Genomic DNA, 15,588 nt, shown 5'->3' on the forward strand with positions numbered 1-15,588 from the left:
GGAAGCTAACGTATATAAATTGGTAATGCGAATTGTGTGCGGTTAAGCGTATTTAAATATCTCAACAATAGGTAAACTTATAATTTCCCTGAATGATTAACGAAAAATTAATGTTATTTTAAACTGTGTTCCGTCGTCTCAGTGATGTATTTGATATAATTTCTGCTTTAGCATTTTCCAAAAAACAATTTAACGTCGGTTCCTCGAAAAGTAGTTATTGAGTCTTTTAAAGCTTTAAGGATTCTTAAAGAGCCATGTTTTGTCTTGACCGTTCCTAAAGCGCTTTTTAGAGTCTTAGTCATTCCATAAGCGGTATGTACTGTCTTTATCATTCGTCAAGTGTTTTTTATTGTTTTATTATGTATTGTTTAGGTCATTCTCAAAGCGTTATGCATTGTTTTGGTCATTTTAAAATCGATATGATTTGTTCAGGTCATTATCAAAACGCTTATCGTCTTGGTCATTACTGAAATGCTATGTATTAAATATAAATACTTTAACAGATTGTTGCAGATTTGTTTTGGCTGACATTAAAATTCGAAAGTATAGGATAATTTAGCACTAAAATACACATAAATCATAAATTAACATATCTTTTTTTTATTATATCTTTATATTTTTATCGGACCTCAATTTCTCGAAACATCTTAAATCCTTCAGAGCATGATTTGAAAGATTAATAGTTTTTCAGCTTTAAATAGCACTTTTATCTTTTATACTCACAATTAACCATTTTTCATTTGTTAAAATCAAATTTAGGTTTGAGTTTCGGCAAGTGGAAATAAGCTACTTAACTCAAGAAGTATCGAGCATTTTAGACTGGACCGTGTCAAGGCAGTTACCAAAACATTTTTCAATTTGGATATTATTTTATATTTGTGAAATGTTGGTTGTCTTGTAGTGGGTTTGTATTCCTGATATGAGATAAACATTTATTATCGTAACTTAAACCTGGTCGTGGTTTTATCTTAGGCCACGGGGCCTCTAGTTGGGTCTTTGTAGTTAACATTGTTCAAATGATTTTGAGAAGCAACTATCAATTGAAACACTGTTCAGAAATGTAACACGGATATCGTGTGCCTGGCTATATCCAATGCATTTCAAGTTTTTCATTGTTAATATCATAATAGTCAGGGCTGATTGAGATGGCTCGATTGGCATTCTGAAATGCTTGCACATCTTACTTTTTTACTTAAAGTAGTATGCCCTTTAAAAGGTTATTACGTCTTGGTATTAAGTGTGTTTTAAAACGTTTTTAAAAAGATTAATTGAAAACAATTAATATATACAACATAATCGATGTGATTCACAGTTTGGATGACTTCAACTATTTTAAAGTCTGCTAACGCTGTCTTAAGAGGTATACCATTTTCAAAAAAGCATTCAAAGTTGTCAATGTTCTTTCGAAAGACTAGCATTGTTGGATGTGAATAAGCGTCACTGAAATTCCCTGAATGCCATAAGTGTACAAGTGCGTTTAAGATAAATTAATAATTCTAATGAAAAGCAGAAAATGTAAAATATATTTCAATATGTGATCAATTACACTCCACAGAAATTTCTTTTAGATCAACATGGAATGACAATATACAAATGTATCGACAGAATCTAATGTTAGCACTTGCTATGATTTATGTCGACTTCCATTGCCATTGTGCTCATGCTTATCCGCGTTCTGACAAACACTGTGTCCAGAGTTTTTTGGCGCGCGCTGAGTCAGCTCTCCTTCTGTCATGTAATATATGAGAATGTCAAACAGCGCCGTCCACGATTCACTGACTTCATCTGACCACGTGGCATCAATTTGAGGCTTGATTGCCACGAGGAAATGCGGAAGTATTGTCTACAAAATAAAGGGAAACGGAAGTTAATTTCTATACATTTAGTGTGTATTATCATCGATATTTAACAAAAGCGAGTTTCTAATAGTAAACAGAAATACTTTTTCCGGATGACACAAGTGAAAATTTGCGTTCCTGGTATTGAAATTGTAGTCTCGTTATGAAAACACAAATATTGGAACGTTTCCACGTCGCCTTGTTTACGGAAACATATAAAAATCGTTTACCCATGTACACTTTCAGATATGTATGCATGCATTTGCTTTAAAGCATAAAAATTGACACCTCGTTAGTTAAGGGCAAGCAAGGAAAGGGGTTTGACTTTAAAAGGAAAAATATTGATTTCACTTCCATAAATGTTTTATCCTAGTTTGGAAACACCACTCATGCAAAATATCGTTCCTACCGGAATGAGGTCATTAGGCACATTGTATTTCCGATGAATATGGCCTACATCCCTTAGAGTCACTGCAAGTGTATGCCTGTCTTCAAGTTGAGTTACAACAGCATCCACTGTTGCCATGACACGTGATGCGTGATCGTGTAGTAACCCTGAATGTTGTAATAACGGTAACTCCTGACCGTCAAAAGCTCCAAATATTTGTATTAGCTCTGGACGACTCTCAAACATCCTGAAAGTACAATGTAATCACGCACTGTAAGGGTTTAATCAATACTTGAAAGCAATACTTTTATAATAAATTGAACTTTTTTTGCTTTGTCTCGACAGTTTTTCTTCAGTTTCTCGGCTGTATGTAAATATTTATCGGTCTGGACATAGGTGTTTTTTATCGATTGATTAAATGTATTCAGAATCAAGTTGTTGAATGGCAATAAAGGTGGCCGTTATCTGATGTCTTCATAATAGTCGTCAGCTATAATAACAGTTGTGTCAAATTAATATTCAGCTTTTACAATAGAAAAACAACAGCGGCAAATAACAAAACTACTTATATTGAAACAATGTTTCATAGGAGATTATTTTCAAAGCTTCCAATACTTCTTTCCTCCGGTAGCAAGTTCTTAATCAAGTGATTATATAGCTGGAACGTTCATAGATGAACACATAAAAATGGTATCAAAAAACTTTCCCAGCCAAACACAATATCCTAAATTAGTCTAATGTTAACTTTTTAAGATTAAAATGTTATTATTTGGTATATCAGAAATGCAAAAAGATGAATTACACAAATGACGGCTTATAATAAACAGCAATGCACTTGATCTCTGATACCCATTATTATTCAATAACATGCTATAAGAACGAGATAAAATAGAAAGGATGGACAATGTGTTTATGATAAAAATGCACAGTTTATAGAAACAACTATCAGGAACAATAGATGCACTTCTGAATTGTCTGAGTTGAACACAATTTTTCGTAAAGAAATGAGCTCAAATGCACGAATTTCTGTCTATTGTGAGGGTGGTGTCATGTCGGTGTTGTTTTATGGTCTGAAGGGCGCTGAAACAATTCTCTGACAGGTTTTGTAATATAACCATGTACAAGTACAAAATCGGTACACTTCAGTTACAGAATAGTAGTCATACTACAAGAAACTTACGTTTACGTTTTCATTGACATTTTCTGTTTGTTTAAGGCTACAATTTACATTACTGGGACAAGCCCAGTATTTAAAAATTCAAAACTTTGACTGTTACAATTTTTCAGAAATAATCAAAGAAGAAAAGAAATAAGTTAAGGTTGCTTGATGAATACGGCCCCAGACTTGTTTGACATTTTAACAATCAAAGTAATACAATTGCATTATGTGTATACATACACAAAAAATGTTCCAGCTATATATTATATACAATATTAAATATTAACATTACTATAAACGTATGAAATGATTATGTTATGCATCACTGCAAAGAGATTACATTGCGCCTTTCAACAAGGCCAACGTTAAATTTCATACGTGGTTGCTAAGCTTCTCCCTCTTATAATATGTTTGAAGTTTTCGTATGCATTAAGAAGGGAAACAAGTTACCATTGTGGGAAAATTAAACAAAAATGCATTAAGCAGGGAAACAAGTTATCATAGTGGGAAAATTAAACAAAAATGCATTAAGCAGGGAAACAAGTTATCAGTGTGGGAAAATTTAATTACATTAATAGAGAACTATTACAGCATAAAGGACAATTTGAAAGACAGCCAATTTGGCAACTATGATACTGAATTGTTTTTATCTAACTATAAAGAAGGCAGCACAGTCGCAAATCTTCGAATTGCAAGTGTTTGATAAGAGATCGAATATATGGTCAGAAATTGTCTTTGTAGTTTCAATTGAGTTCTAAAAATTAGTGGCAGATTGGTGTTATTATGGATATGTAAAGAAAATAGTTGTGGAGGAAGAACGTTATGTCCTACACCGAGTAAAGCATAAATAGACATTTTGTAGGCCTTTCGTTTAGTAACTATGATAATAAATTGCCCTTATCTTGCGAAGAATTCTACTAGTTTCCAAAACAAATTTCGGATCGAAACATTTTGATAGCGATCAACTTTACCAGCATGTACGTGTTAGTTGCTCGACGATAACTTGTTAAACGGCAGTGGTAAACACGTTAAACACAAAATAAGACGTTTAAAAAATAAGAAACACCTTGAATATTTATAAAAAATTACCAGACTACTAATTCAAAAATACAGACACTAAATACTGACCCAACAAATGTCTTTACCCCCACGTTTGCAATGTTCAGTTTGAGTATTTGCCAAGTGTCTTTGACAATAACTTTTTGAGAGGGTGTGATCCTCGGAGCGCACTTCTCCATGAGTTGTTCTCGAGATTTAATATATAACATTTTTTCACATGCACAACCCATTGTATCCGGTTTTTGATACCAAGTCTTTGATTAAACGTCCCCCATCAACCAAGATGAACTCATTGGCATTTTAACGTGAGCATAATCTTTTTGCGTTTGGAGAATTTGAGCAACCTAAAGTCGTTTACTATGAATTGATATTCTAAACATTATTTTAACACATCCTTTGAAAAACATATTACTGTAACATTAGTCCATCGAATATTGAAATTAATCCTTCATCACCTTATTCAAATCTTCCTTTTAATTCAATTCGAGAAAAAATAATCAAATATCAATTCCGTTCTGTGCATAATACAATACAGGCTTTGAAATAGATGTATTATTACTATTCATTATACAGTTCTTTTTTTAATGTTCGCTTAGCAAGGCTTATTCATGTCTTCTGAGACACATTTCCAAAGGTTTTATAATAGAATATTGCTTTTGCTTTGTATGGCTTGCAAAAACCAATACCGTGAACCAAAGCAATTAATGCGAATATGTAGGGATTCTCTTAGCGTAGTTTTCTTTGGTTATAAATCGACATCCCTATTTGGTACTCATGGGAGTTGTACACTAACATAGTGTTAAAATTGCATTTTCTGAATGTTCAAAAGGATTGTTTCACCCGTTAGGTTGAATGATTATCAATGATATACAAGTTGTTGTTTTAATGGCGTCCGTGTGTTGTTAATTTGTATCCATGTCAATATTTTATTATTGTTACATTGACATCTTTAATATTGCCCTTGTATTTTTAATTGGGAAACACGTTCAAAATGCATGAACCGCTAGGCATAACGCGCAGAATTACTGCTGTTCCTTTTGATAGTCGTTAATTTTTGTTCGGGGATTTATTCTCAACTGTTCCTGAAAATTTGTATTAAAAACAAATCAAGCAAACAGAGACAAAGGCCACTCAGGGAACGGAAATTCATATCTTGGGCCCTATACATCAACTGTTGAACTGAGAGCTCTTCCAGAGCGCAAATCACGTCTTCAATAATCTCTCGAACGACATGAAAACATATATATCGCGATGAAATGACGTTACTGACGCACATCTAAAGTTAAGTATAGAACTATTCGAAACGAATATTGAAAATGCAAAATCATTCCTACAGACTAATACATGATGTGGTTATGTTATAAAGAATAAAAGTTATAGGCCATGAAATAAGTGAACGAGCAAAGAAGCAACACAAAAACAAACAAATGAAGAGTATCTGCCTCAAACGATATTAAATCAATATTGAGCCTGACGTTTTCATTCATTCTCCATTATATTTTTTTACATGAACAGTTAATTCAGCATGTCCAATTTCCAAAACATCTGAGACAAAGAATGCAAATTGGCAATCTGAATAGCAAAAAATATTTATTCGATTTTATCTTTCTTACACAAACTAAGTCTACTGCTATTAAATTATGTTTAGTTAAACGGTTAATCAGCCGTTATGGTCTGTATTATAGTCAATAACACACTTTGATAAATATTCAACAGATTTTTTTAGATGTGATTTCGATCACTATATAGATTACTATTATAAAAACCGAGGGATGAAAAACAATGCTTCGTTAAAGGGAAAATAAACATGCATAGCATAATTAAATGGTTTATGTTTTTGCAAATAATTTGATTATAATAAATACTTTAGTAGAAGGGTAAACAAAGCAACATCTTTGGACGGAAGCTATAAGAATTGCTAAACTTGTGGTGTTTAATGCTTATCGGTTTAACTCATCCCAACCTCAACCATACCCATCGTTAAATCATTCTAGATGAACAACTGAACAAATGCTAAACAATATTTGCCCAGTTGAACAAAACGTAGTTCTTCTATTTATTTCATTTTCCCCATACCTACTTCGTTTTATACGTAGTTCAGGGAAAACTATTTAGCAACAGCTTATTTTTGCAACCTCGAATTAGACCGGGGATAATAGGTTTATGCTAATTTAGAACTTTGAATAATTGGATCGATCCATAGCCCAAGGATTGTAATTATAACATCGTCCGTACTTATTTATTTATTGGAGCGGACACGTATGGTTAAGGACGGTGACTCGTGACTGGTCAACGATCCAAATGTTTCTCTAGGCGACTCTGAAATATCCTGAAAGTACGAAACAATATTGTGATCTGCAGTTTGGTTCAATATTTGATTGGGTTTATTTTATGTTCGTCTTGATTGAATTCCAGCAACCTCTCGTCAGGTTTCCTTGTGTTTCTCGTTCTTTTGTAACCATTTATCGGTCTGGACATAGGCGTTTATTTGTATTGATTTACTCAATATAATTGAAAACTGTGATAAGTTATTCTCAAACACTGAAAATAAAGAGGCCGTTATGTTTATGCTTCACAATATATCGGTTACAGCAAAAAAGTCGGTCTAGTCGGTTGATATACGGATTCATGGTCTATAACACTTAATGGTCAATCCAGGGGTTGGATTCCACCTCCGCACCACTTATAAAAATAATAATCGTATTCAAGCAGGTACTTTAATGGGGGTCGCGTGTGACAGTGCTGTACATTTGCCCACGTTTAAGAACCGGGGTTTTGTTTGTGCACTTTGCTTCAATAATCTAATATGACTTATACCCTTATCGGACCACTAGTTGAATTCGCTCTGTACATACACCCAAATACATCAAGTACACAAACACTAAAAATAAAAAAAAATTGATGAGATAAATTGAGACAAAACTAATGATCTTTTCTGGAAGCAATGTGTTAATATAATTTGCTTTTAGCAAAAACAAAACTCAATCTTTCAAAAGGATCTTTTCCTTAATGCCAAAGGCAATATTTCCGTGATGCTAACAACTAGACAATATGTAGTAACACACGAAGCTTACACGATGGTCCAATCAGTGGTATATTCTATGATTACATAGAGTATGTAGAAATCTCCCATACTTTGGTACACAAATTGTAACGACAAATATGTTCAACATTACAAGGGGATGCTAAAAATCGTTGTGCGAGTTCCATTTGAAGTAGAGCATGTAGTTTTTCACAAGCAAATACTCAAAATCCTTATTTTAATTATTATATATTTAAGATTGATCCGCCCCATGCAGGCATGTCTTAAACTTATCTAGATGGCTTCAAAAAGCTTTAGTCCAAGGTCACCAACAGTACGATTTTCTGAAATATTTTTTTCCACACTTGATCAGAAATCTATATGAAGTCCCATAGGCATCCTTCTAGGCATGTAATGAAAATGTCAAATGTTTCTTGGTTGCCATATCGTACTAAAAAATGTTATGAGTAATGTTCTCTGGAAAAAAGTATTAAAGTTGGCCCATTTTTTGTATATTAATTAACGCAATAATCGAAAAAGAGAAGCCAAGCGACATGGAAGCCATATTTTACTTACCCCCCCCCCCCTTATTGTAGTGAAATAAAAGAATAGGCCAGCAGTTTCTGAGGAGAAGACACTGACATTTTCATGACAAATTGCTATGGGTTTTGTTTTGTTTTATTTTGTTCACGTTACGTTGTAAATCTCATTGACATTGAAACTGACGACATTTAAATATCAGAATACTGGGCTGTTCCATCATTAATATTATATATAAGGTAATTTAGGAGACCATGGAACGTATTCATGGTTATGACCAACAGACGCAGAGAATATTTTCAACGCTACCAATAGTGCCATATGGGGAAAACCCACTTTCAGTCCAGCCAACAATGCGTTCAGCAAGGCGATAAGGCTTGAACGACTTTGATTAAGAAAATATCGTTAATAGATGTCCATATGATGGATATTCCTTTGGTTGATTTTGCGTAAGTGCTAAAGAAGGTGATGATGAAAGCAATTCCAACAACACTTTATCCTACATTAGGCGTTATCGCAATAACACTTCCATGTAGTCCAGTCATAGCGTGACAATATTTCACAAAATTGTGCACTTTGGGTTAAAAGTATTAAACTTTGTCAAATGATACATATGTATGTTCAGATTAAAAAAAGCTCAGGACCCATCTCAATTTCTTCCAAGATGGCTACCAAAATCCAAGATGGCCGCCATGACACTTAATATTGTAAAGAGGAATTGTATTAGAAAATAAATTGTGACATGACCTCAGTAAATGCATAATTTACGTAGTATTACTTTTTCATTAAATCTTACGGAAAAAAACTTATAAAACATACCTATTCGCTATACAGAATTGGCTTTTGTTGCCATGGCAACCATTTTTCCCTAAAATTTAAATATGCCATCCAGTGTATTTTTTTATCTATCCAAACCTTTAAACTTCTTGAAGTTCTTTAAATCTTCTGTGAAAACAGTTTGTAAATATGTGCAAGTTATATGTTTATGTTTTCAACATTCTGTGAAGTATATGTTGTTGAAAATAATTCTAAAACTATTCCATAGCAACAAAAAGCTTTTTAATCTCATGCTAATAATTATCATTTAAAATGACTAGAAATGATAGAGTGACAGTCGGATCAATAATTTATCTTTTAAAGTGCATTGGACAAGCAATTGTATACACAAAAATGTTCGGTTGTAGTGTATGCAAGTGATAACAGATATATTTAAAGCATGGCGCGAGCTGAGAAATCCAAGATGGCATTCAAAATGGCCGCCATAAAATGTCAATATTAGTTAAATCATAATGTATGAATATGGTTATTTTCTTTTATTCGACATAGTTAACATTCAAATGGTTACTACTTCTTTCATTATGTACCCTAAATAATCATACTGCATTGACCACTTTAAGGCCAACGTATTGATCGTTTCAAGGTCTGAATATGAAAAAACCAAAGCATTAAATTTTTCCATATATATATATACTTTTCATAGTCATATTTTTGGCAATATTTTCATATCATTTGGATAAGCCAACTTTTCATAGCATTAGAACATACCAAGGGTGGTTACAACTTGTTATTTATCTAAGCGTCTGGATAATTAAGCTGGTATCAAAATAAAATGACCTAAATAACTGACCTATTCAATGTCCAGGTCAAGGTCATTGCCACACCAAAAAAAAAGCAAAAGAAAACTCAAAATGTTCTGTCTATTAATGTCATTGTGGGTAAATTAAGTTTTGTTTGCTCACACAAGGGTCTGTAGAAATTGGCAATGTATAAAATTATCTATTTTTGTTCATCACCAGTTACCTTTCGACGTTTTTTTTATATTACTATGCAAGCTGCAAGCAACTAGAACTTCTCTAAATAAATGCTATCGAAGTTAATCTCGCTCCATAAAAGAGCTTTTTCTGAGGTTATGATGTAACACTGTTTCGATGCACTATAAATGTGAACTGATGGCAGTTTTATAATGTACTTCAATTTGACATACAATATTAAGCATTTCAATAACTTAAGGTCAAAATCTTTTGAGTGTCAAACATTATCAAAAAAAAATAAAAATAATCAAAATGAATTGTGTTTTCCTCTTCTTCTAACACACAGGTCAAGTTAACAATAAAGTGTCCCTAAATTAGCCCATACACTGCTTAACAAGCTACATAAACAAATATTTTTTTGAGTTTCAAATAAGCTAATCCACCAGCAGGACGTATCAATTTTCAAGTTTATCCAGTGCTTTTTCAACATAATGTAATAATAAAAAAACAAGAATATTTATGCCTATGTCTGATCAGTATTTAGAAAGCCAAAATGTGTTTCTATTAGTCCACTGAGTACCTCAAACCATATTTGAGCTCAGGACTTACTCCTATCATGTACACTGTGTGTCCAAAGAACCTTTTGACAGTCCATATTGCAACTAATACAATACGATGGCTCGATGACGCTCTTTCAATTTCACAATACAACATTATTTTGGTATATTTCAGACCATTTAAGTGTAAAGAAATCATATATTCAGCCTCCTTAGTACCAAATGGACCACATTTAGGCAACAAAGAAGACCATTCACTAAGGTGTATATCCAGTGCCAAATAAATCACATTTTACCAACCTGATTCTGAGCGAATCAAACCCATTGCCAACTCTACTGAACCGTTATCAGTGCCAAATAACTTCTTTTTGTCAACTGTAATCTCATTTCAGAACAAGTAAACACATGTGCTTTTCTGATAAAGCCTACTTGGTATCACGACAGCCTAAACAGAGATAAAATCCCCACATGAGCAGCTCTATGCCAGATAGACCTCTTTATTACCATAAAGCGAACTAAAACCAAAATAAAAAGCTCTGTTAAAACCTGATCAGTACCAATCATATGACATATGGTAGCTATGAAGCCCATGCAGAGCAAAACTCATGTGCAGTTCTAATTAAGCATACTTAGTGCCAACAAGACCATACTTTTTGGCAACCATGGAGCCAACTTAGAGCCAAAATAACTTATGTGTAGCTCTTATGCAGCTGAATATGTGCACATGTGCATTTCTAAATAAGACCACTCGGTGGCCAAAAATCCATGTTTAGGTAACCATAAACTTCATGTTTAATTAAAAAATCACACTTGTGCACAGCTCTAAATAAACCTAAACAGTGTCAAATAACACAGTTTGGTAACCATACAGCAATTTTAGAGTCCAACAAACCACTATTCAGCTATAATGAATTATACTAAGTGCCGCAAATAAACCACATATTAGCAACAATACAGCACATTCAGAGTCAAACAAACTCATGTGCAATTCTAACAAAGCCGACTCAGTGCCAAACAGGCCACACTTTGGCATCTATGAAACCCATTAATTAAGAGCTTAACAAACGCATATGCAGCTCAATTTAAGCCTTATCAGTGCCAGCTTAACCACATTTTAACAACCATTACCCATTGGTATCTCTTCTATTAAGCCTGCCAAGTTCTAAATAAACGACATCTTGGCAACCTTTAACCAAATTCAGAGCCAAACAAACATAGGTGCACCTCTCATTATGCATATACAGTTTGGCAACCATAAAGCTTTATCAGAGCCCCAAACACTCATGTGGAGCTCTAATTATGATTAAGATAGAACATCATTTTGGGAATCATGAACCCAATTAAGTGCCAAACAAAACTAGCTCTATTTAAGCCTGTGCAGTGCTTAATTGTCCATATTTTGGCAACATAAAGCCAGTTTAAATATAAACCAGCTTATGTGCAGATATTAATAAGCATCCTTAGTACTTAGTTCCACATATTCGCAATCATTTAGCCCTTTTATTGCCAGAAACTCATGTGCTGCTCTTATTAAGCCTATTCAGAGGAAAAAAGACCACATTTCTGGCAACAAGAAAGCCATTTCAAAGCCAAACAAACAAACGTGCAGCTCTTATTAAACCTATCCAGTGTTGGACAAACCACATTTTGACGACCATTATGCCAAGCCAGAGGCAAATAAACCTGTGTGCTACACATTTTGGTAATCATAAAGGCCATGCAGGGCCAACCAAACCTTTTTTGCAGTGCTATAATTAGGCCTAGTACTCAATCCCTTATGATGGCAATATTGGATTTGTTTGCAATAAATGGATAAATAGTAATTTGATGTAAAGGAATATTAAATGTACAATTACGGCTATATATATTGGGTACAAATTAATTTTCATTAGTATAAATTATTAGAAAGTTATACAGAAATTCAAATTTTGTAGATTTTTTGTACTTTGACCTTGATATGGCCTTGACCTTGATTTTGAGGTAGTCAGTGCGGAATGTTAATTTAAGAAACATAATGGACATGACCAATATACATTGAAACATTAAACCCTTTTCTTTAAACATACACTCATTTTTGTGATAAAACAATGCTCAATAAGATGCTTATGGCGGCCATCTTGAACGCCATCTTGGATGTCTTGGTCTTCTTTTCACGAAATTAAGTTCATATAAGCAGCACTACTGCAACATATTCAATAAATGTTAATTTTCAATCATGATTTTGTTAAAAGCATAATAAAGTTATCTTTTCTCTTAAAATCGGTAAATTAATCTTTTTTAAGGAAATCATGGTTGCCATGGCAACAAAAAACCTTTCTCGGGGAATATTGTTATGAATTTTAAACGGTTCACCTTAAATATCTTAAAAGGTATTGTAAATCACTAAACAATGCCTTTATTCCGATCGCAGTACATAGTACCACAGTACCACAGTAATATATTAACACAATTAGGGTAATGGCGGCCATCTTGGATTTTGGCGGCCATATTGGATGAATCCAGAGTGGGTCCTGAGCTTTTTTGAATCATATTCACATTTTCTGCATGTATACCAAATTCAAGATTTTAACCCAATGTGCACAATTTTTTCACTATATGACTATGTGCTACATTACGGAAATGCGTTATAAATTACCGCTGCACAAATGTCGACTCACAGTAAACAGCAATGCACTTGTCTTTAAAATTCATAAATAAAGGATTACATGAGTTCACTTTACTATGTTTCTAAAAGAAGAAATAATGTCTAAGATAGACAATGTGTTTATCAAAACACTTGAAGATACGATTTTTAAAGCTACACTTCATTATTGCTTCATTTGAAAGCAATTGATGGGAGAGATATAACTTTAAACGCACGCTACGAATATATGTCTATTGTATTGTGGATTTCATTAAATATAAAGGTGTTTGTGTTTGCCTATCGTTGTTGTGCTATGGTCTGGAGAACGCAAGAAAAACATCAGATGTTTTGCAACATTAACAAATATAGGAAAATAACTCTTTCTCTGGTATTTTGAAACTTATGTTTGAAGCATTTTGACTGACCCTTTGTTTTTTACTCTCAGATTTCGTTCGGCGTTTGCAAAATTGAATAAATGGTTGTGCTTGTAAGTTTATGTTGTTGAAGACTACGAGCGGGGTGGACGTTGTGTCCCAAATCACGTCAAAAAACAACATATTGAATAATCATCTTAATAACTTTTTCTGAAGTATGATTTATGTCATATTCTTAACAATCTTCAAGATTATTTCATGCAAATCAACAAATAGTTTTTATCAAATATGTTAGAATCAGCTGCTTTATCACGAATGATTAGCCAGTCAGGAAGTAGGATTATTGTTATTCTTTAACTTACTTAGTATGCATACGAAACGGAATGGGGAAATGTACATTAAAATAATAATCATGCTAACGTGATGTTTAGATTATTATTACTTAAAAATGAAAAAGAATATGTAAGCTTTAGCAGATTTTTAAAAGAATACATGCTGCTCGATTTCAATGGCATGATATGTTAATATGAGCCTAATAATGGTAATAATAGTGGTTGATGCCGATAAACAAGAATGAATCTACCTTGAAAATAATACATGATAGATCTGGTGTTTGCTATTATTGATTGCATCCCTTTTAAAAGGTTGAAAGACAGGAGATATTAATGGCAATACAATCTGCTGAAAATAACATATATAATATATATGTTATTTTCCAATTGTAAATCTAAATAAAGATTTCTTTTCATTGGAACTAAAGTACAATTACTAATGGCCAGGCTCTTAAATGTTTATTAATTATAATAAAGCAAATAAGGCGATATAATTGCGTCATTACTAAAATATATTCATACACAAACAAGTTATTTCATATATCAATTAACCTAATTCATTTACATTGAACAAAAATGTCTAAACACTGATAAGCAAAGTCATTCAACTGAGCCAGATTCTGGAATTTTAAAAGATATTGAAAACGATACACCTGACGAGAAATTAAGCAGGAGAGTATTGTTCCATCTCGGGATCCAATGTTTGCCCAATCACCCCCGGGCAGTGTTTGAAAATAAACCATTTTTAGGGAAAATCTATCCCAATACTTGAATACGTTGTCAAATAGTACATTACCACTGAAGACGTGGTTGTGTATTAGCGTTGAATGACATTTGAAACGTTGCCCGACCAAGATAAGAGAAGAAATCGGGTCAATTCTGGTTCAGTGGAGACCGGCCAAACTGTATGCAACACCCTTGTTTGTTCTGATACAAATTCCCCAATGGGAGACTCAACGCCTCTTCTTAGATCACATTCAAATACGATGATAATCATAAGTGGATGAATGCTTTTGTACAATTTGTTTATTGGTTGGAGTTTATGAAGGTCTTCTTTACTACTGCAGTGGTTCAGTGTGTGGTGTGTTTGTGGTCCTTAAGCGTGTCTTTCTCTCGTTTAGTATCGTTTGGACCCTTGTCTCGTGCCTCTAGACAGGGAGTATGCGTGATGTTATACTCCTCTGCTCGTCCCTGTTGTTTTCACTGTATAACTGCCGTGGCGTCATCATGACTAAAATTGTGTTTTTTAATAGCATAATGGACATCAGGTAGTAATGAGGTAACTACTTTCCAAATCAAACCATTTTCTCAGTACAATCCTTATATAAAGCTGTGCGTCAGGCAATAGTGCTATTGGTACCCGCGACTGGGATTTGATGCTGCGACCTTCCGATTCCGAAATGTACGTTCAACCCCTTTACTAGACTAGACGGTTAAATCTTTGTATAGATAACGCGGCGTGATGTCAAAATAAGTACATACACAGCGACACGGGTTGTTGCCGAGGTATCTGGGTCAACGGTGCTCGCCAACTGATCACGTGCAAGATACCAGACAGATTTGGGCACACGGTAAGTTTACATGCCGTTATGAGACACATTTGCAGAACTTCGTATAGAAATTATTCTAATTTCCCAGTCACGTTTGAAGTAAAGTATTGTAGTGTACGAGCCTGTATATATAAGGCAGTATGTTTCGGTATTGGGAACGACGTATACAATATATATAACGCATACGGTGCTATTGAACTATATAATTGAACCCGTTCCCTGCTTGAATAATCCAGTAATGTCTAATATGGATTTCTCGACTGCCCAAATATTCCTCCGCTAAATAATGTACAGACTATTGTTGAATAACCAAACCTTTTAATACTTAGAAGTAATGCACTAAAGAATTACGAAAGTTTTAATTAAATTAACATATGCTGGAGAGAACCAGATCG

At 33.7% G+C, this 15,588-nt stretch overlaps 1 protein-coding gene across 3 annotated transcripts in view; it reads right to left on the minus strand.

Moving 5' to 3' along the window:
• Positions 1-1,556: 1,556 nt before the first annotated feature.
• Positions 1,557-15,588, minus strand: part of LOC128245534 (neuroglobin-like) — a 39,401-nt gene continuing 25,369 nt past the window's right edge. For all 3 annotated transcript variants that reach the window (XM_052963734.1, XM_052963733.1, XM_052963732.1), the window contains exons 2-3: positions 2,248-2,473; positions 1,557-1,843 (exon numbers count right to left, since the gene is read on the minus strand). In XM_052963734.1, the coding sequence (XP_052819694.1) occupies positions 1,625-1,843; positions 2,248-2,472 (444 nt within the window). In that variant the 5' untranslated portion in view covers position 2,473 and the 3' untranslated portion in view covers positions 1,557-1,624. The remainder of the gene's footprint in view (positions 1,844-2,247; positions 2,474-15,588) is intronic.

Source organism: Mya arenaria, chromosome 9 (assembly GCF_026914265.1).
Source record: "Mya arenaria isolate MELC-2E11 chromosome 9, ASM2691426v1".
Taxonomy (NCBI): Eukaryota; Metazoa; Mollusca; class Bivalvia; order Myida; family Myidae; genus Mya; species Mya arenaria.